General features: G+C 39.7%; 1 protein-coding gene across 3 annotated transcripts in view; it reads right to left on the reverse strand.

Moving 5' to 3' along the window:
* PLA2G4F (phospholipase A2 group IVF) overlaps positions 1-17,682 on the reverse strand; it is a 32,156-nt gene extending 14,474 nt beyond the window's left edge. The window contains exons 1-12 of one of the 3 annotated variants that reach the window (XM_051977139.1): positions 17,127-17,675; positions 16,060-16,132; positions 15,023-15,159; positions 14,742-14,870; positions 5,707-5,747; positions 4,867-4,909; positions 4,180-4,246; positions 3,735-3,779; positions 3,468-3,619; positions 1,267-1,371; positions 494-531; positions 51-186 (exon numbers count right to left, since the gene is read on the reverse strand). In XM_051977139.1, the coding sequence (XP_051833099.1) occupies positions 51-186; positions 494-531; positions 1,267-1,371; positions 3,468-3,619; positions 3,735-3,779; positions 4,180-4,246; positions 4,867-4,909; positions 5,707-5,747; positions 14,742-14,870; positions 15,023-15,159; positions 16,060-16,132; positions 17,127-17,237 (1,077 nt within the window). In that variant the 5' untranslated portion in view covers positions 17,238-17,675. Of the gene's footprint in view, positions 1-50; positions 187-493; positions 532-1,266; positions 1,372-3,467; positions 3,620-3,734; positions 3,780-4,179; positions 4,247-4,866; positions 4,910-5,706; positions 5,748-14,741; positions 14,871-15,022; positions 15,160-16,059; positions 16,133-17,126 lie in introns of all 3 variants that reach the window. The other 2 variants (XM_051977138.1, XM_051977140.1) reach the window with 2 other exon arrangements.
* Positions 17,683-19,908: the final 2,226 nt, after the last annotated feature.

Raw genomic sequence — 19,908 nt, forward strand, 5'->3', positions numbered from 1 at the left:
AAGGTGATAAAATTCCCACAACCCTGTGGTCCAGGGGCTATATTTCATACCTGATCAGGTTGGGGGGCTTTGTCCAATTCCAGCACCTTCTGTAGAGCCTTCGACACTATCTGTTTCCTCTTGTCCAGGAACATTTGCTCCCCTTTGCACAGGTCAAAACCAAGGCGAACATCAAGGTCCCTGGAGCTACCCTCCACAGAAAATTGGTGGGAATGCTTACAAAGCTGGGAGGGGCAAAGAGAAGTCCCTCCTTGCTCAGAGGACTCTCTCTCTCTATATAAAAGCAGTTCCAGTTTAGGCCTGAATCTGCTTTTTTCCATGGCAAAACTCAGGGAGTGCCCAAGATCCCAAACAAACAAACATCATGGGCTTGTGTTGGACAACTTGAACACAACAGAGAAAGGGAGGGAATAGCAAAGGGGGACAGGCAGTTAATGGAGTAGGAGGGAAGGCCCATTGTACTGTTTGAACAGCTTTTGATCTTTCTTCTCACCTTACTTCTGCCTTGAGGTTCAGAGTCAGCTCATGTCCCTGAAACAGAAAGCAGACCTGATCTTGCACAACTGGCTCATCTACATACCCATCTCCTAAAGATACACTCCCTTCTCTGCAAAGACCCAAAGCCAGAACTCATTTCTAGAGTAATTCTTGGGATCATAGATTCAGGATGAGAGGCAGCCAGATGGAGTCATGGGGAGAGCACTGGATGAGGAAGACTTGAGTTCAAATTCTGTCTCAGACAGAATTAAGGGTCCTCTTTTGTGACCCTTAACCTCTTGATCTCAGTTTCCTTATCTGTCAATTGGGAATAATAATACCTCCAAGAGTTGTTATGAGGATAAAATGAGATAATATTTATAAAGTGTTTTGCAAGCCTTAAAGTGTGATATAAATATTAGCTATTAGCTGAAAGGGACCTTAGAGAGCTCATCTAGCCCAGCCCCTTAATTTTACAAATTAGGAACTGAGTCTCAGGGTCACACATGAGTTAGGAAGCAGGATTTAATCCAGACCCTCTAGGTTCAGTCAGTACTGATTCTTCCCAAAGGGTTTCCTGAGCTGTCACATGCTGCCACATCTTCCTCCCACCTGCTTTTCCAGTCAGCACTGCCTTCATAAGATGATAGAGAACTGCTTCTCATCCTCCTGAGCTTGAACTCCACATAGACTACCCCCAAGCTCCATCTTGGCAATTCAGGAGACATGCAGAGATAATGGGATTTGCAGATTCTGGGGCATCTGCAATCTCAGATGTTAGAATTTTACCTCTCTCATAGTCACTAAATGCTGCACTTCCTGGCCCAGGGGCAGTGAGGAAATGGGTATCTCCTCTTTATCCAGTCTCCTGGTTTGGCTGTCCAGTTCAGAACTCTGAGGGAAAAGGAAACAACCATGTGAGGTGGATTAGGATGGGACAGAAGCTGAAGGCAGAGACTAGGATCCTCCAGAGAAGGTTGCCCCAGATTGGAAGCTCATGAATAACACCGTTTGTGTTTGGGTTTTTTATCCAAACTTATGACTTCACTGATGTGGACACCTCCTGGGGAACTTATGATATTTTCCCCAAAATCTTTCTTTTAAACTTTCTTTTCACTATCAAGAACACCACTATCTACCAGTAATCCAAGTGCCATCTTTGACTCTCCTCACTCTCTTACCACTACTCCCCATATCTAATCTATTAACAGTAAATTGTAACTATTATCTTCTTAACATCTCTCCTATGTGCCTCATTCTCCCCAGCACTGCCCTCCATCACACCTAGACTATTACAATAGCCAGCTGGAGGTGTCCCCTCTTTTTGTCTACCCTCCACTCAGCTGTCAGGCTGATCTGCCCAAAGTATAAGTCTGACATGTCATCCCTCCATTCAATAAACTCTAGTAATGGCTCCCTTTCATTCTAGGATCACATAGAAAGTCTTCTGTTGACATTCAGAGCCTTTTTAAACCTGGTTCCCTCCTACTTTTCTCAGCTTCTTACACCTTATCTAACTCCAAGTGCTTCACAGTCTACTAACAATCTCTTTCTTTCTGTTTCTCATACAAGAAGCTCTATCTCCTGACTATTTTCTTTTCTTTGATTTTTTATTTTTTGTTTTTGTTCTTGCTGAGGTAATTAGGAGGACTCAGGTTCTCCTGACTTCAGAGCCAGTGCTCTATCCATCGTAGCAGCCACCTCCCCTCCCCCCCAGACTATTTTCAATGGTTATCTGTCATGCCTACTATTCTCTCTCTACTCATCTTTGTTTCCTAGCTTCTTTCCAGACCCAGCTAAAATTCCACCTTCTACAAGCAGCTTTTTCCAATTCCTCTTAATTCTACTGCCTCTCTCTGTGGATTGTTTCAAATTCATCCTGTATATATCTTCTTTGCATATATATAGCTGTTCCCAAGTTGTTTTCCCATTAGACTGTGAGTTCCCAACAAGAAGTAAAGGTATTTCTCTTTTAGTCTACAGTGGGCACTTTTAATGTTTATTCACTGACTAATGGATAAGGAAACTTTTTCTACCCATATAGGTCAGTAATTTGTCTTGAGCTAAGAGTTCTTAGCTGTTTTCGTGTTACAGACCCCTTAGACCGTCTGATCTCCCAACCTATGAGAGAAATGATTATTTAATAGCCAATGATTTGGGGAGATGCAGAATTCCACCTTTTTCTATAGTCATCATTTCAAAGTTCAGCTTCCTGAATTAACTCTCCTCAATCATGGTCAGATTCCAACCTCCCTTACAAGGAATCTCTAATTTAAGGCAAACTAAATTCCACTCAATTAAGCTTATGTAGAGATAGAACCTTTTGCCTAGATTGCTCAAGGTTGGGGGTGATCCAGTATATGGATAGTTCAAGAGTGATATGATGTCTCTCTTAGCTCCTCATTGGAATCTGTTTGCAAAGCTCCCTTCTCTTTAATTGCTAACCAATCAGATATGACTGCCACCTTCAGGAATACCCCTCTTCCAAGGATATATAAGGTGGGAGCCCACCATCATGATAATCTTTGGCATTCAAGAGTACTATTGACCTTTTTGAAAAATGCTAGCATTATTAATAAAATGACTACCCAGAAATTCTTTCTTAAATTTTTAAAATGCTACCCTTCTGTCTTATGCTACTTCTACTACCATCAATAACTATTTTAATTGAACACTTACTATATACTGCCTAATGCAATGTATACTGAATTGAATACTTACTGTATACTCTGTGTGTGTATATATATATGTTATTTTTTTCACGTGTCTATTTTGCTCCTCTTAGACTATAAATAGTATTCATACATCTCTTGTACTCTACCCATCCTTTAGAGACTAACACATAGAAAATAGTCAAATATTGTTGATTTATTCCTTCCCTCAAAAAATTATGGAGAACTTGCCACACTGAATGTTAAATATGATCAAGATATTAATCAATACAGGGAAATAGAGGTATAGGACTAACAAAAGTCATGGGCCTCCCTCACCTGCCACAAAGCTATGTTCAGTCCAGATTGCAGGATTGGGTTCATATGAAAGATAAAGCTGTTTGAAGAGCCTTCCTCTTGAGGTAGATACTTGGAAAAGGACTGTGATTTCTCATAAGCCCCAGGTAGTGACACCTGTAGCAACCTGCTTCCTGAGATCAAAGGGCCAAGGAAAAAAGAGTCAGGGGTGATCCCAAAGGCACCAAGTACCCCACAGCTAATTCCTGTTCCCTGGTCTCATACCCCTGAGCTGATGGTACTCCCTACCTCTTCTCCATCTTGAATTTCTGCCATATGGCCAGAGCGAGAATACTAGTGGGTGGTCCAGGAATCCACAGGGAATTAGAACAATGAAATAGGAAAGGAAAATATGACAGAAGTTAAATGGAGAGTAAAGATAGTATAACATCATAGATTTAAGCTAGCAGGGGTCTTGCTGGTTGAGGCTAATCCCCTTATTCTACCAGTAAAGAAACTAAGGTTGAAATTAGGCGACTTGTCCAGAGTCACACAGCTAGTATATGTAGTATATCTCTTCCTCCCAGTCTCTCAGGACTCAGGATTGAAATCCTATTCATTATTATCACTCAAAAAATGCTGAGATTGGCAAATTCCCCAAGAAATTCCCTTTCTGTCTCAGTTCCTTGAAAACCAGACCACTGAAAGTCTTAACCTTTTTCAAAAAGAGAAAAAGAAAGCAAAAGAAACTCACCATATTCCCACCACTGGGCAACAGCTGCTTCTTCTATAGTGCCCTGGATTCTCAGACAGGGATGAGCCTGTGGGTAAGGAGAGGACCCGAGGGATCAGAGACAGGGCAGGTGGTCTGGAGAGACCTTTCCAAGGTATCTTTTAGTAGCATCTTCATTCCTACTCAGGACTTGATGTTCAGGATTTACTATACTCTGCTCCTCACCTGAATACAGTCTCCTGACCCAATCTCTCGGGTTTCCCATTCAGCCTCTCCCAAGTTTCTAAGAAAGAGCTTGTTTGAAACATGACTTAGGGAAACAGTGAACGGCCCCAAATTTTCAGAGCCCCGGGAAAACCTAAGAAGCCAGTCCCATGGAAGGGCCAGAGGGGCCCTTGGAGTGAGGAAGAGGCTAACACCAAAAACTTTTTAAAAGCAGGGACAGAGAGGAAGCACTGATAGGGAGGAATGCAGTCTTCTTAATTCCTTTAGCCATAACAGAAGCCCAGAAGTCTGGAAGTTGAGTTGCCCAAATGCCCCTATAAAGTATCCCTGAACCCTCTGAGGTTAGGACTATCTTTCTATCTAATTCTACTGCTCAGAGACAGCTTAATCCTAAGTGAGTACCCAGTAAATGTACAGTGAAGGATTAAATAAATGCCCATCACCCAGCAATAGGGTCTCCTCGGGCTCTTCTTCCTTACTCACCACCAGGACCCCATTAGTGATGACTTCAGAGGCAGGCACATTTCTGCAGAGAATGAGGAATTTTTCGGTGCTACTAAAACATCATAACCAAAAGAGCTGAACAAACCCAGGGTGCTATGCTCCCCATTCCCAAAGCTGAGTAAGAGTGGAGTTCAAATGGTAGCATGCCAAGAGTGGGGGAACAGCAATGTCTTGGTTAATTCTGATTTAGGACCCCAGGAGTCCAAGATGTTTCTAAGAATTTGGTCTCCCAACCTAGGGTAGGAATAAAATCCTATTCAAGTCAGTACAGAAAGCAATAACTAGGACAGTGCCACTGGGCTTTTCCCCAGGGTGCTGACATGGAAAGGAACTAGTTCCTTTCCTTTCTAATGACTCTCTATGCAGGATTGGTGAGAGACTCTGGTCCCTTGAGTGTGGGTCCCTCAGACCACTGGGAAAAACACTATACTTTTTTGTATTTTTTTCCCATTTATTTACGAGGTCTAGATAGCTCTCAGGAAGCTAAGAGACAAACATTGGGTTGAGAAATGGTTCCCTGTCTCTGGTTCCCTCCCCACAGAGGAGAGGCATATCAGGTTCCCAGCTGCTCTGAAGTAGGTATTAGGTGAAATAAGGCAATTCTTATATATTCCTGGGATGAGTAGCAAACTGGGAATCATTCTCCTGGATCACAATCTCCCTCAACTCCCTTCTGTACTGAACTTGCTTCAGGTGCCAGAATTCCTAATTATGGCTCGACTAGCTTTGAGCAGAATGACCCAAAGACTCATGTCATCTATGACAGTAAGTAGCTATGGGCTAAGTCTGAGAGCACAGACAGCATCCTTCAGAACTTACCCTTTTTCCAGGAAAAATTCCACCTGCAATTCCTCTTTGTCCTGCAAAGAGATGAATAAGCATAATTAACCACTTCAACCCTCTAATCCCACGGCTTTTTTATCTACCCTTTCCCAGCCTCCAGGCATGGATTGATTACACACATCCAAGAACTGACAGAAATCAATGGAAAGAACTACCATCCAATGAACAAAACTGAATGATTCAGAATCTTGGTGTCAAAAAAGACATTTCCCCTCACTGTTTTGCAAAGAGCCTTGGGGTAGGAAACATTACATAGAAGATCTGATTTTTTCAATGTGTTATTTTCTTGAATTTTTTTCTCCTCTTTTTTTTTTTTTTTTTTTAAATTTTCTTTCTTATATGGAATGACTCTGTGGGAAAGGATAGACACATTTGAGGAATTCCAGGTGATGCAAAAACAAAAGATAACCAGTAGAAAAAATCTATTTTTCTAAAGTAGAGCAAACTTTTTAAAAAATCTATAATTCTTTACCCCTTCAACCTCTTACAATGTGGCTTCCAACCCCACCTTTTGAGTGAAAATCACCATGATCTTCTTTATTGCTAATCCAGTAGTATTTTCTCAGATTTCTTCTTTCTGGACCTTCTTTGACTATTGAGATATTTTTCTCTCCTTCCTGAGTATTTTAAATGTTTTTCTTGCCTAGTTCTCCTTTTTCCTGCCTTAATGTCTCTTTTCGATCTCCTCGGCTAGATCATCACCCACATCATGTTACATATATACATAATACACATACATGTATGTATGCATGTATGTGCATAAATGTACATATACAAAGATGTGTATTGAATATGTATAGCTATATACATGCATGTATTTATGTGCATTGTGTATATGTAGATACATGTGTATATACATATGGGGGGGTAAAATTGTACTTCATAACTATCTCAGCTTCTCACTTCTATCATAATATACTCTCAGAGCTTTTTTTGAGCCTCCATCGTTACACTGACCATCTCTCTGAAGATGATTTTCAAATCTATGTAGCTCTCCTATAGGCAAGTCCAATATTGCCAGCTATCCATTGGATACAATATCAATATCAACATGTCCAAAATGGAACTCATTATCATTCAACACACTATCTTTCCCATGGAAGCGATCCCTTTTCCCAACTTCCTTCTTCTACAAAGGGCACCACCATCTTTCCTGTCATCCAGGTTTGAAATCTCATCCCTCTTACCCCCCATGTTAAATCAGTTGCCAAATCAGCATTCTTAAAGTCATTTTTTTTTGATTGTTGATGCTTTGTTGAATTATTTTTTCTTCTTCCTCTTTTTCTTTAAAAAAATATCTTGGCTGGGGCAACTAGGTGGCACAGTGGATAGAGCATCAGTCCTAAGTCAGGAGGACCTGAGTTCAAATTCGACCTCAGACACTTAACACCTCCTGGCTGTGTGACCCTGAACAAGTCACTTAACTCCAATTGCCTCAGCAAAAAAAAAAAAAAAAAAAAATCTTGATTGCCTTACAGTGGCTGAGAAAGTTGAGAGATAAATATAAAAACAAGAGACTATAGAAGATTATGACCATTTGTGCATGGAACAATGAGAACAATTCCAGTTCTTGCTTTCTCCCTCTTATTTTGTTATTCTCTATTAAATGAAATGCTATTTTTAAAAAGTATTTAAAACTGCTATTTTGAAAGCATTTTTAAAAAGCACTTTAAAGTTAAAATTAAATTAAAAATATTTTTAAAGCACTTTAAAAATTATTATTAAAAAAAAAGTTGTCAGTTCTCCTATTGCCTTAAGGATAAAATATAAACTCCTATATTTGCATTTAAGTCCCTTTCCAACTTGGCTCTGCCTTATCTTTCCAGACTAATTCAATGCTACTCCCCTCTCACCCACCCCACAAACATACTCTTGGGTTCTAGCCAAATTGGCCTTCTTGTTATCCTCTGGATAATAACATTCCATCACTCTCCTCTTAGCTTTGGCCTGGAATGCTCTCCTTCTCACCTCTGCCTCTAGGAACCCCCAGTTCCAGCTCCATTCAAGGCTCAGCTCAAGTAACACCTCCCACATAGAAACTTTCTTGGTCTCTCAATTCTTAGTGCAAAAATAAAATCACTCTATACATTGTATATATTTATTCTTAATTTATCTGTGCACATGTTGTTTCTTTTCAGAACAGTGTCAGCTCCTTCAGTTCAACAGCTCTCTTCATTTTTTACTTTGCCTAGTACAGCACCTGTTCAGGGCAAGGGCTTAATAAGTGCTTGCTTCTAATCTTCTAGCACATCAACTTTCATTGATTGCACTTATTTTTTATTTTCTTAATAATATTGTGTTCCCCAATTACATATAAATACAATTTTTAATATTTATTGGGGTTTTTTAATTTTGAGTTCCAAATTCTATGTCTCCCTCCTTTCTCCCTCTCTCCCACCCTCCAGTAAGCAATTTGATAGAGGTTATACATATGCTGAATGATTGTACTTTAGAGCTTCACCAACACTTGGAACTAGACAGCAGACATGATTCTGGGCTTGGAAGTTATCCTTTCTGATCCCAATCTCTGTTATTCTCCCATCATTCCACTCCCTCTGCTCTCCCTCCTAAAACTGAAGTAGGAGGGAAACTGTTCCCTTTACTGAAGTTGTGTTCCCTTTAAGGTTACCACTCTGAGACTGTGTCCCCTTTTCTGATCTCAGAGATCAAGATCAACCAAGGCTTCAAAGAGACACTATTCAATCTTAGGTCATCATCTGGCTAAACAATGTATAGGGAAATCTCACCATGTTATCTATTATTATTTGAGCCTTCACTTGGGCTCTACATCTTCTCAGGATAAGAGAAGCAATATTATTCCAGGCAAATCAACTCCCAAAAATCTCTTTGAAATTCTAAATTCTCATTCAATTGAGAAATCCTGGTCTGATCAGCTCAGGCTGTCCCAGCTCCAACACAAGATACCCAATATAACAGTTTCCTTCAGCTTAGCTCCTTGCAGAAGTCCAAGCAATTTGCTAGGACTCTGCCCGCTGAGAAAATATTCTCAGCACCAAATTCCATTTCCCTGATAGGACTTTGCCACTATAGAAGTCAGTCTCTTAGCAAACTGGTTTCTATCCAACAATAAACTTTCATTTTGCAATTAATAATTCGGGAATAAGTGAATTCTTTCACTTTAAACCTGCAGCTGATTAAAGGGGATTTTAATAATTCTTATTGCCACTAACCTCTTCAAAACTACTCCTAATACTCCTAGAGCTGGAAGGGACCTCTGAGGCAATCTTCATTCAGCATATTGAAACTGAGGAAACTGAGGTCAGGAAGATTAAGTGATTGGTTTATGGTCATAAAAGTTACAAGCATAAGAGATTTGAATCCAGATCCTTTGCCTTAATCGCACTACCTTCCTAAAACCTACAGTCACTTCTTCCCTGTGTTCTCAGTAAAACTCTGGCTTTGAATTTCTTCTTTCCACAGTCATAGTAATGAGGTCATGGGTAAATAGGTGGGGTTGGGAGAGAAAACCTGATGTACTAACAAGATTATTTGCTGAGGCAAGCAAGGAAGGGCACTGAGTCCCATCCTCTGTGGATGTTGTGAGTAGCCCCACTTTGCCTGTGTCCAGGCAGAAAGCCAATTATGTCAAACCTCTGAGGTTACATTTCCCTACAAATCCGTTCATGGCTCATGCCATCTTTGTTGAACCCCTTTGGGGTTAGCCTGCCATGGCAGTGTTTTGCCTCCTGGTGTCTTTCCACTCATCCTCCCACCATGACTCTTGGTGTCTGTGTTCTCCCAATTCTATTTGGTATTTACCATTCCTGGTGTCTATGGTACTTCTTCATTTTGTCTATAACTTCTTCTCCTAAATAAACCCACCTTTTATCAAAGAGAATGGACATTGTGAATTCTTCACATGACTGAAATCCAACATTTGATGCTTACATATCAACTGCATCATATTTGGTGCTGAACATCAATAAGTCAATAGGTCCCAGACTTAAAGCAAAGACAGACCTGAGATTTTCAACTCCAAACCCCTCATTTTATAGATAAGACCCAGAGATCTCTTGCCTCTCTAACTTACCAGTACAACCATACACTGCTCCCTACTGCCCTGATTCTATGGCCCCAATATCCTTCATACCAAATATACTATTAAATCTTAGGTCATCATCTGGCTAAACAATGTATAGGGAAATCTCACCATGTTGTCTATTATTATTTGGGCCTTTACTTGGGCTCTACAAACTAAATCCTCTTTGATTGACTATTTTACCTCCTTCAGCAGTTATTCAATACCTTTTTTTCTCTCAAGGTCCTAAAAGTTCTTTCATCTTCATATGTCTAAACAGTTAAGCTCATTTTCTACTTTACTGAAAAAAACAACTTATGAACTTAATTCTTCTTACCTACTCTGGATCAAATCCCTTTTATATCTTTACCTCACCCTCTGAAAATAAAGTGACCTTTTCTCCTTTCCAAAACCAAGTTCTTCTTCCTTTACCCTCAATTCTAAAATTTTTACCCCATCAATTTTTCTCTATTTTTCATCTTCAGTTTTCTCCTCCTGGCTATAATACATTCCTAAGCACCCTACCTTAACAACAACCAAAAAAACAAAAAAAAAAACAAAACACCACCAAAAAGCCTTCATTCATCCTTTCTATTCCCTTTAGTTATCATCCTAAACTTTTGTTGTTCAGACATTTCAGTCATGGCTGACTGTTCAAGGACCCATTTGGGGTTTTCTTGGCAAAGATATCAGAGTGAGGTTTGCCATTTCTTTCTCCAGCTCATTTTACAGATGAGGAAATTGAGGCAATCAAGATTAAGTGACTTGTCCTGGGCCAGTCAGTCTGAAACCAGATGTGAACTCAGGAAGATGAGTCCTCCTGACTCCAGGCCTGGCACTCTGTATACTATGGCACCATCCAGCTGCCCTTCATTTTACAGATGAGGAAACTGAAACCCAAAGAGGTTGTGACTTGTTCACAGAAGTAAGTCACTGAGGCAGGATTTGAATTCATATCCTATTACATTAAATGTAACAACAACATTGCCTCTTTCACATACTCTAGGACCTTTTTCTATAGCTTAAAAGTTCATAAGATGGCAGGCAGAGTCTTACCTTGAAAGTCCTCTTTATAAATTGCCTTTATAGGACTCAAAAAATAGTAGTAAAATCTTGGGATTAGTGATAATCAGGATTTATTTCTGGCTTCAGGATAATTTACTTGGGCCAAGTAAGTCTGGATAGGAGGTGATCTATTTCTGCCAGAGGGCAGAATCAGGAGGCAAAGGGACAATTTACAAAGAATATCCACCTAGGTTTGATGCAAAGGCACTTGAATCTATTATCTAACCCTTCTTCCTGCTTAAGTCCCACACAGCAGATGTCTGCAAATTAGCCCATAGTTTTTGATGCCCATATTTCAATATGTCCAAATGGAACTCTTAATTTCCCCCCATAATCCTATTTGTTCCTTCTGCAAACTTCCCTATTTCCATTAAGGTCACCAATATAGTTCCAAGACACCCAACCTCATAGCCTTGGAGGCATCCATGACTCACCCCAGTCAGTCAGTTCCCTCATATTGTCAATCCCATCTCCACAATATCTTCTGTCCACTCACACTATTACCAGGTTAGTTCATCATCTCTTTTTTTGGGCTGCTGTAATAGCCAATCTTTCTCCCTAATCTGTCTTCCACACCTCCTAGATGCCTCCTAGATGTGTTATCTTAAAAAGGTAAACTCTTTAAGAAGGAAGAGTCTTACTTGTCTATTTCTGTTCCTAGCACTTAATACAGTGCTTTGCATAGATAAGCACTTAATGATCTCTCATTCATTCATTCACTCAAAGAGCAACCAAAATAATCTTCTGAAGAAAATAAATTATTGTTACCTCTCCTTTGCAAAAACCTTCAGTGGCTCCAAATTTCTAAAGCAAATCTTAGCACAAGGCTCATGAACTTGAGTTTTAAAAAGTACATATTTTGATAGCTATATTTTAATAACTATAATTATAGTATTATAATTACATGTGGTTAAATATAATGTAATTAAATTTTCTTTGTAATTATATCTATTTAATTTTGCACATTAAAAAACCTAATAGCTTATAAAACCTTATGGCTTCATTGGACTATCCAAGAGGCCCATAAATATATACAAAGAAATTAAGAAATTCTGTTCTAGACAATGAAATACAAACTAGCCTATGCATTTAAAGCTTCCATCAGAGAGCTTTACTTAACTTTTCTAATTTTATTTCATATTACTTCCTTTTTTAAAAAAAATATTTATTTTCAAATCAGGGGGAAAACAAGATTTCTATAACACAGAACAACAACAAAAAAAAGATTGCATATGAAACTGCAAATCTACCATGTATGACTTGCTATTCCTCCATGACGTTTTCAGGATAGTTCCAAATGATGTGTTTGAGGTTTAGTACCAGATGATGAGATTAATATAGACACCAAATGTTGGGGTTCAGCCATGTGAAGAATTCACAATCCCATTCTCTTTAACAAGGAGGAGAAGTTACAGACAAAATTAAGAGGTACAACACACACCAGAAGTAAATATGAAATAGAGTTGGGAGAACATATAATTAGACATCAAAATGGTTTTAACAATTAACAATGTAAAAGACAAGTTCCTTAATGGAACTCACAGTTGACCAAGGGAAAGGGTATATTCCATGAAGTGGAATGCCCTTAAACTGACAAGCTATAGCCATAGAGGAGTTTAGCACTCTAAAAGAATTAGTTAGCTATAAGGAGGAGAAAGACACTGCTGTGGCAGGCTTAACCCAAAGGTTTCAGCAAAGACGACATCCATGGGCAGATTTAAAGGGAAAATTTAACTTTAGGAATTTGACATAACTTAGATTTCTGGCAGGATATAGCAAGGTGGGGCTACCCATGACCTCCACAGAGGATGGGACTATAAGGTTAAACTGATCTCCATCAATGCCCTTCCCTGAGGAATAATTTTATCAATACTTCAAGTTCTCCCTGCCACCCCCACCTAATAACCTAGGACTTTATCATCCAGTATAAGTTATCATGTAAATTTATTTTTTCCTCTTTCCTCTCTCACCTCTATTCTCTCCTCCATCCCATCTCCCCTCTACCCTAGAAACGGCTACCATTAGACACAAATAGATACGTGTATAAAAATTATTCTGAATATACATCTATTCATCAGTTCTTTCTCTGGATGCAGATGGTGATGCGAATCCTATCCTATTTCTTAGTCAACTCTGATTAGGTCAGTTTCCAAAGACTGTCTAGTTAGCATAACCTTAAGGGGAATTTAGTTTCCCAGATAGTTTTATTACCATAATTAAGGCAGCCATAAGGTACCCAGATTGTCTTGTTGGCATCTTCAAAACAGTCCCAAAATTTCAATTCACATCCTTGTTTCCACCGTTATTTCCCCTCCTCCCCTGGGACTTTCCAAGTTATCATGGTGAAATCCCTGAAGTTATATTTTTTTCTAGATAAAAGATGCTCATGATGAAAATCTTTGCAAATTCCTTTTCAGGATTAAGTCCTCTATGAGTTACTCTCTCCCACTTCATAGTCCCCTCTCTTTAAAGGCTTCTCCTTCCTGGTTAATTGGGAATTCTACTGGGGAATCTATCTTTTCCCTTGTTAATTCCCTTGTTCTTGTTAAACTGTATTACTAGCTGTTCCTTTACTCAAATCATCTCCCAAGCCCAAAAGGAATTCTTTCCTCATCATTGCTCCTCACAATTTTGTTTTCCTTCAAGTTTTTGTTCAGGAACTAGCTTCTTCCTTTGTGATGCTCCTGCAAATTATTCCTTCCCACCACCACCCACTTCAATATTTGTTGTATAAGTTTCTTGAGGGGATGAATTGTGTCTGTATTTCTGCTACCTTACCCACATGCAAGTCATGTGGACTTTGAAAAGAGCTTACTCTTTGCCCTTATCAGGAAGATGCCCATCCAGCTATTATCAAGCATAACCAAGTCCCAGACTATCTTGTTTGTTTAGAGTGAAATAGGAATGAAACTCTATCAGCCTCCATTGTCTATCCCTCTAATCTCTGGGCATTTTTAAACAACCTTTGAGAAACATTAGCATATTTTTAGACAGATTTGGGACCTGGTCAGCCAGATGGATTCAATCTGATTCCTCCTCCTTGATCCCTTCCTCTGAGTACTCTTCACTGGTACTTCCTTTCCTCCCTGAGGTTATATATCCCCTATAAAAAATATGCTCCTGATGAAGATCTTTGTAAGTCCCCTTCAGGATCAAGCCTTCTATGAAGTACTCTCTCCCTCCTCATAGTGTCTTCCCTTTATTGGATTTATCTTTCTCCTTACTGTAGCTACCTCTGGTTAGTTAGCTGCACTCCTTTATGGATTTAGCCTGCTAGTCAATGGTGTGCTCCCACCTCACAGCATATTCCCTTTCTCCTAGTTAATTGGAGAACTTGTCTTTTCCACTGTTCATTGTTAAAACCCCTTTCTTTGCTAAGGATGTGCTCTCCCAAATCTATTTCATATTTACTGGTGTCTATTTTGCTGCTTCATTTTGTCTGTAACCTCTTCTCATAAATATACCCACCTTTTACCATTGTGAATTCTTCACATGCGAATTACTAACGAAGCCCATCATTTGGTGCCCATCGTGTTCAATCTCATAATTTGATGAAACTGCTCACAAGTGGTGCCAATTGCCAAGTCAATATTGTCATTTGATGTGCCAGAACTGAATCTCATCAGTAGGAGTTTAATAAATGCTTATTATTCAACATAATATGGAAATGTTTTATATGACTGCACATGTAAAGACTATGTCAAATTTCTTATCTTCTCAATGAGGAGGGAAAGAAAGGAAGAAGAAAATTTGGAACTCAAAAGTATTAAGAAGCAAATATTAAAATTTTTTTTTATGTAATTGGAGGGAACAATTAAAAATTAATCTTTTAAAAAGAATACCTTAAAAGTGTTTGTTATTGATCTGAAAATAAGAAATAAAGAGGCTCAGGATGAGAGTGACTCACCTTGGGATTCAACAGAAAGGTGTGACTATGAGATTGGCCAGGCTCCAAGCCCCCAAGGTCAAACATAACTGAGGCCAACTGGTCATTTTGAAGAACATCTTCATCATAGAGGGTGAGTTCCAGTATATTCTGAAATAGGAGGAGCAGCACGTGGAAGCTGGTCATATAAAGTGAAGTAGGAATGGAGTGGAATGGGCCTGGAACCAGACCCTAAACAACTGGGCCACTGGAGCAAAATCACAGAGTACTCGGCTCTCCCTTCCCCTTAGCTAACGCCTCACCTTCACAGCCTTATGGATCTGAAAGTGGAAAGTTTCGTTCCACTCTGGATGGGAGCAATTGGGAACCACCTTTGTCCTAGAAGCCAATGGTGAGGATGTAGGGAGTAGTACTTCCACAAAGCAGTCTGCCTTAGAAACTGGAAGAGAGGGGAGTGGGTGAGAGTAATCATCGTCCTATTTCTTACAGGTATATGGCCTCTGCCCCTGAAGAAATCATCTAAATAGTGAATAGAATGCTGCACTTGGAATTAGGAAGACCTGAATTTAAATCTGACCTCAGATAGTTATCTGGTAACCCTGTAAATGATTTATGTAACTTCTCTGCCTCAGTTTCTTTATCTGTAAAATAAAGATAATAATAGCATCTTCTTCACATAGTTATTGTGAGGAGTAAATGAGATAAAATGTATATGGGGTGTGTGTGTGTGTGTGGTGTGTGTGTGTGTGTGTGTGTATTTTTTCCTATTTATTATTTCACTCAGAACTGTTCAAACCAGCTAACATAAGATGGGGAGTCACCAATTTTATTTCTCCCAATGACATAAAGGACCACCAGGTTTTACCATCTTCTGCCTTGTCTCTAAATCCTCCAGGCCACTGGCACTGTCTTTTGACCTACTGATTGGATATAAGGACCTTACCATCTGCTCCACTGTTGCCCCTTTCCCTCTACTGTGAAAACTGAACTTTCTTTTATGTGTTATCTCCTCCAATTAAGAGCCCGAGCTTCCTGAAAGCAGGACTAACTCTTTTTAGAAGATTTTTTGGCTAGCCAGCTGGGGGTCTGTGACTTGCCCAGAGTCACACAGCTAGTAAGTCTTGTGTCTAAAGCTGAATCTGAACTCAGATTCTCCTGACTCCAGCTGGTGCTCTATCCACTGTACCATCTAGCTACTCCTCTGACTCATTTTTCTATTTATTTGTATTCCCCACACTTAGCACAGTGAATGGCCAATAGTAAGCATTTAATGATAATAATAACTTTGCCCATTCATTTATTTAAATGAGAACTGAAAGAGAGATTAGAGGAGACTCACGTAGGTCTGTGCTTTTGATGTTTCTTGCTCTCACCACTTTCACTCGAAGGTCATAATGCGGATAGATCTCCCGCTGCAATCACAGAAGTTTCTTGGACTCAATTGCAGGGAGCCTGAAAGGCCCCCAAAACCTTTCTCTACACCCATGCCATCCTCAAGCAGCAACCCAGGCTCTGGCTACAAAGGCAGCAAAGTTCTGCATCAAGAATATCATAGAGAGGGAGGTCCAAGGATCAGAGTGACTCTGCAAGCCCCAGTCTGGACTTGGCTAGAATTTTCACAGGCCTGGCAGTCCTCAAGGTAGTTAGGGAATCAATTTGCATAAACTGGTCATACTGTGCAAATGAAACAATTAAGACCCATTGGATTCACTAGCTCCAAAGCAGAGGGCAAGCCTCCCAGACAAGATTTACAAATTTTGAGATCACATGGATTGCTGGGCTTGAACTGGTCTGACAGGCTCTGAAAGAGCCTGCAGTTAGACTCCTGGGTGGGAAGGAGAAAGGGGAGAGAGAAGGTGGAGAATATTAAGCTGCCACCAGGGAATGATACTTCTTTATCAAAAGACCAAGGAAGAGGCTACACAGCAAAAAGGAGTTAGGGACAGGTAGAAGGGAAGTTCTGATGACATTATGCTTTTTGGAAAGGAGTGAAGGATAGAATTCTATAGCTATCTCTTACCCTTTCTTCCCTAGGCAGACACTGTTATAAGATACAATGTCCATGATTTTTAAAAAACGGTAACTAAAACAAAAAGCATATTAGTTACTTAACATTCAGTCAACAATAAAGTTGTTCCTTTTGTATTTCCAAACCTCTTTTCCATTTACTTTCTTCAAAGAATAAGGTCCCAGGGGACCCTTTTAAACTCTACCAAAAAGCACAGAGATCAGATAATATCAGAACATTTTCTAAATGGAATAACTCTCTCTACAATGCTGGATTCACTTGTTCACTTGGAATCCAGAACTAGTATTTCCTACCTTTGAGACAAAAGGAGCTCTCCACCCACCTCCAACTTCTATATTTACTATTTCCTAAGGAAAAGATTTTGCCAGTTTGATTACCTGGAAGTTTCTTAGTTGAAATCCCCTTTTTTCTCTCTTCTGGAACAGCAATGTGCCTAGAACTGGCAGCACCTTGCCTACAAGCTGCCTTGGCAAACTGGTCCAGAGCATAGCTGGGTGGAGACCAGTTCTCGGCAGCTGTATGCTCACTTGTGGGGACAGGCAAGCAGTCACTCACTCACAGAGGCAGCTTTCTCCTCTAGTTAACATTTTAACTTGTCTGGCAACCCCACCAGGTGAAACTGGGCAGGCCCACACATCACTGCTAAGGCTACAGAGATAGAGATAGGGTAATCAGGTCTAGGTCACTGCCTACTGGAGGAGGGACGGGAGGGTTTAACAAGTGCGGGTTTGCCCAGGAAGGGAGCATAGAGCCATACTGTATGACTTCCAAGCAAGGGAAGCCGATTATCAGCAGAGGGATAAATGGTTTCTTAGGATGACAGGCTGGCTACCTCCTAACTCAGAGGAAGGTGCTCAGGTTACATCAAGATAAACTCTACAGGGATTCCCAGGAATTGGGGAATGGCTGAATAAATTGAGGTATGTGATTATGATGGAATGTTATTGTTCTATAAGAAACGATGAGCAGGATGCTTCCAGAAAAACCCATAAAGTCCTCCAAGAAATCAAGCAAAGTGAGATGTACTACATATAAAGTAATAGCAATGTTTTAGGATGATCAGCTGTGAACGACTTTGTTTGCTCAGCAATACAATGGTCCAAAACTACTCTGAAGGATTTATAATGAAAAATGCTATCCATACCCAGAGAAAGAAATTATTATATCTAAATATCAATTGGAATATACTTTTTTTTTCCTTGAGGGTTTTTTAAAGGTGGGTAAGGGGGAAGATCTGTTTTCTTTTGCAACAGACTTTTATGGAAATGTCTTACATAACTTTGCATGTACCTTCCCAATGGGAGTGGGGAGTGGAGAGGAAGGGAGAGAATCTGGAACTTCAAAGTTTTAAAAAACACATATAAAAAATTATTTTACATGCAACTGGGGAAATAAAAATATTTTTAAAAATCTTAAGTCCTAAAGAACCAGTCTAGTCCCCTCATTAACCATATCTCCTTACATCTAAATTATGATCTTCAAATCTTCCAAGGATCTCATATAAGTCATCAAAACTTCATGACATAAGCAGGACATGCATATATGATTTGCCTTCTATAAATTAAAAATTGGAGCTCAAAAAGATTAAGTAATTTCTTCCAAAATCACACAGCTCATGAATGGCAGGACTGAGCCTTAAAAAACAGGTCTTTTTTAAAAATCCATTATTATTTCTGCAATAGCCATCACCCTACTGGAATTTGGAGGATCAGCCACACTATCTCTCAAGTTCTACACACTAGCCTTCTAAGATAGAGAAAAGGTTCCTTATTTTATGTCATACACCCTTTTGACAGTCTGGTGAAGCCTACTGAGCTCTTCTCAGAATGTTTTTAAATTAAATTAAAAGTGAAAATAAAATTCATAGGGTTACAAAGAAAACAATTATATTGAAATACAATTATCAAAACTTTTAAAAATGACAACACAGACCCCCCACCCCTAGGTTAAGAATCTCTCCTATAAAATGTCATTAAGAAATCTTCTGGGGCAGTCTGAGTTAGGTTCAAAGGTGTTTTTAGTACCTGTATATGCCTCACAGTCTTTGTCCAGCCAACCTCCCTGTGAAGTGGGCGGAAAACTGTTCCCTTTACTGTGTTCCCTTTTCCTTTAAAATTATCATTCTGTGATTGTGTCCCCTTTTTTGATCTGAGAGATCAGGATCTCCCAGGCTCCAAGAAGTCTAGACAGGACCCATCCTCCCAGGATGAGAGAAGTAACATTATTCAGAGGCAAATCAACTCCCATTGATCTTTTTGAAATTCTAAATTCTCCTTCAAATGAGAAATCCTGGTCTGATCAGCTCAGGCTGTCCCAGCCCCCACCAAGATACCCATATATCGGGTGCTTTTAAACTCATTCCTTGCAGAAGGCCTAAAGTAGCTTGTTCAGCTGCTAGGACTCTCTGCCCGCTGAAAAAGCATTCTCAGCACCAAATTCCATTTCCCCAATAGGACTTTGCCACTATAGAAGTCAGGCTCTTAGCAAACTGGTTTCTATCCAACAATAAACTTTCATTTTGCAATTAATAATTCAGGAATAAGTGAATTCTTTCACTTTAAACCTGTAGTCGATTAAAAGGGGATTTTTTAACAACTCTCTTATTGCCACCAACCTTATTATCACCGGGAACTAAGGGGATACAAACCTCATCACCTGTATATGGTTCATTCACACACTCTTTGTCCAGAGAAGACTCAGTAGCCAATCTGGCCAGAGAGCAACCTGACCCATCAGGAGAACCCTCTCTTAGCAAAGAGACCGTGGGTCAATGGAAGATATTAGGTCTGTCTTTTCTGTGGTCATCAGCCCTCAAGCTATAACAGGAGGACCACTTATAAAAGTTAACCTTTTCTATCTCAGGCAACCACCACCATCACAGATATGGGGACAAAGTTACCAGAGCCATGTTCTCCTGCAAAAATCCGGCCATTCTCTTCCAAATTCTCATCTTCTACAAGCTGGAGGCCGGCCAAATAATGTCTAAAAATAAAATTATCCAGAATAAAAAGAAAGTAATAAACAGGATAAGTCAAAACGAGAAGTTGCTGGCTTTTCTTCTTAAGCTGCGGCCAGGGGGCCTGCCTGCTAGCCTGAAACCATGTTAAAGGGGCTTATCATACTATTATAGTTTCCCTAGGGTAGCTTGCAGAACCCTGT

This window comes from Antechinus flavipes, chromosome 2, assembly GCF_016432865.1.
Source record: "Antechinus flavipes isolate AdamAnt ecotype Samford, QLD, Australia chromosome 2, AdamAnt_v2, whole genome shotgun sequence".
Taxonomy (NCBI): Eukaryota; Metazoa; Chordata; class Mammalia; order Dasyuromorphia; family Dasyuridae; genus Antechinus; species Antechinus flavipes.